Source organism: Apis dorsata, unplaced genomic scaffold (genome assembly GCF_000469605.1).
Source record: "Apis dorsata unplaced genomic scaffold, Apis dorsata 1.3 scaffold_465, whole genome shotgun sequence".
In the NCBI taxonomy this organism is placed as follows: Eukaryota; Metazoa; Arthropoda; class Insecta; order Hymenoptera; family Apidae; genus Apis; species Apis dorsata.
Genome location: NW_006263705.1, coordinates 62,626 through 65,119, shown reverse-complemented (window position 1 = coordinate 65,119; position 2,494 = coordinate 62,626). Strand labels below are relative to the sequence as shown.

Here is a 2,494-nt window from a genome sequence, read left to right as displayed (position 1 = left end):
CTCTTTCTTTTTTTTTTTTTTTTTACCTTTGACCCTTCCCTAAATCGTGCAATCTAAAATCTAAAAAAGATAGGAAATAATTCTGAAATCGTATGATTAATTATAACCTATACTGGAATCACGAGAATTCATTGAATTATGATCGAATTTACGATTCAATTTTTACACGGTATTATAAGACAAACGGTTAAAAAATAAAAAAAAAAAAAAATTGGATTACTTACAGTTAAGGCCTAAGTCGTGATAAGTGAGAATGGCAGGTTTCGCTCGATTCCCTTGCACAGCCACCAAAATACTTCCTTTGTCGGTTTCAACCCTCTCCTCTCGCACGGAACTGTCATCTCTCGATAGACATCTCAACGGTGGAAATTGGAGTTGAATATTTTTCAGTTCGATGTCATCCATACTATCTGAGGGCATCGTGCTGCGCATGGAAATGAATTCCTTAATCCCACGATACGAGCATGTAAATCAATTCAGACGTTCTTGGCGAACATGCAAACGAATAACGAAATGTTCAAGGTTTACACAGTCAGGCCAGATTTATTTCACTGGCGTTTCTCGAGTCAAACAGAATGTAGAAATATCGTCCATAGAAAAATATTAAAACTTGTTCGTTTAATTTTATGAATTATCGTTCCTCTGGTTGGGATTTTTTTGATTGAATGCTATATGTGAAAATGTTTTAATAAGGAGAAAAGTATCGACAATCCAGGGCCCTCTTGCAATATATATTATTGAATAAAATTTGAAAATTATAAGTATTGAATCTTCTTTCCTAACGATAAAGAATTCCATAATAAAACAAATGAATTTCACAAGTAGATATATTTCTATTCTATGTATAATTTTGAAATTATAAAGAAAAGTTTACTTGTTGCAATTCATTAATATTATTAATTACTAAATTATCAGCTAATTATTATAAAGAAAATTCAAATAAACATTTAATTTCCATATATCTAGTTTCTTTTTAACTTTCTCTTTTTATGAATTCATATAATCATATCAAGTCCATTTAATTAGAAAGTATTAATGTTCGTTTTATGTTGTTTAATTACAACACTATTAAGTTAAATGGAGAAAATATTACATTTTAATAGTAAAAGTGTTAACTCTCAGACTGTTGGATGTAAAAGTTGATAGAAGGAATCAGTGATGCGAAAGGCATTATTTTTTGGTGTTTGTTCTCTTTTCATTCGCACTACAGACAAAGTATCATCAAATATTCGCTACGTCAACATGAGAATATAAAATGTGCCAAACTGATGCTTTCAGGGCTTGAACAGCTAATTCTGCACATTTTTGTTCTTTTGAGATCGTTCACCAAATAAATATTTTGCGAATAAATTTGTTTTTTTTTCTTTGTTCTTTTCTTTTTTAATTTTAAATTTTTCTTCCTAAGTCATACTCAGTTTTCATTTAGATTTAAAGAAGAGATTAATGACATTTTCGTATATTTAAAATCAGTTATAATAAATGTAATTGATATGATAATTAATTTAAATAATTTCAAGAGAAAATTAAAATTCTACAATTGTATTAAGAATTTCATTTTAATCTATCATAAGGGAAAATGTTGTTGTTGTTTTCTAATTAATTCTCTGTCTGATTGCATTATAATTTACAGAAATGATGTATGATTATTTGAAGTTAATTAATTCATATTCATTTGACCCATAAATACATACAACAGATTACATAGGAATAATTTTCCAATGCACGCTTAATGAATTGAGCAATTAAGCCGAATCTATATCACTTCATGAATATGTTAAAATCCATACATATGTAATAAACAATTTGTACTACAAACATGTAGTTCTCTATATAATCATCGACTACAAAAATATTTAAATGATGTAAATAAAATTTTCAACAATAAAAATATATGGATCTTTAAACTTCAATACTTTTTCCTTTCTTTTAAAAATATTAATTTTCCAATTAAAATAGAGCAACGTTCTATTGCAGAAAATATCGACGAACATATACATAAAAATTTTAATTAAAATACAAAAGAATACTGGAAGTTTGAGGGTAAAGGTTTCACCCCTTCGAAGAGATTTCTCGTTGAAAAAAATTGCTCCACGTAGATAGAATCCATTATACTCTCATACGTACGAAAACTTTCATCAAAATTCTAAATTTTCGGGCTATATACGAATTTCCTCGAATATATTTCTATACTATCCCAATCTCTTTCTATCCTTGTCGACCAAATAAAATTCCTTCGTGAACTTCAAAGTATCGAATATTTTTTTTAACGCAATTCCAATATTTCCTCCACATTGTTATTACATGTATTTTTCATCAGCTTCACCGGTGACAAACGACCGCCAATGCCAGTGACGTTACCGGTGTGCGTGATGATGTGCGTTATCGGGCGCGCGCCCACGGAAGTCGAGGATGATTTGCATAAAACGCTGTGGTAACGTTTAATAAACGAACGCGTACTTGCAAACTTGCCCACTTTATCAAAGAAGTTGAAGGT

General features: G+C 29.6%; 1 protein-coding gene across 8 annotated transcripts in view; it reads right to left on the bottom strand.

The window, feature by feature from the left end:
* LOC102675241 (protein NDRG3) overlaps positions 1-2,494 on the bottom strand; it is a 31,108-nt gene that overhangs the window by 9,323 nt on the left and 19,291 nt on the right. For all 8 annotated transcript variants that reach the window (XR_422385.2, XM_006619916.2, XM_031512531.1 and 5 more), the window contains one exon: positions 225-424. Coding sequence is in view for 7 of the 8 variants with exons in the window: in XM_006619916.2 (XP_006619979.1) it covers positions 225-424 (200 nt within the window). In the remaining variant the exon portion in view is untranslated. The remainder of the gene's footprint in view (positions 1-224; positions 425-2,494) is intronic.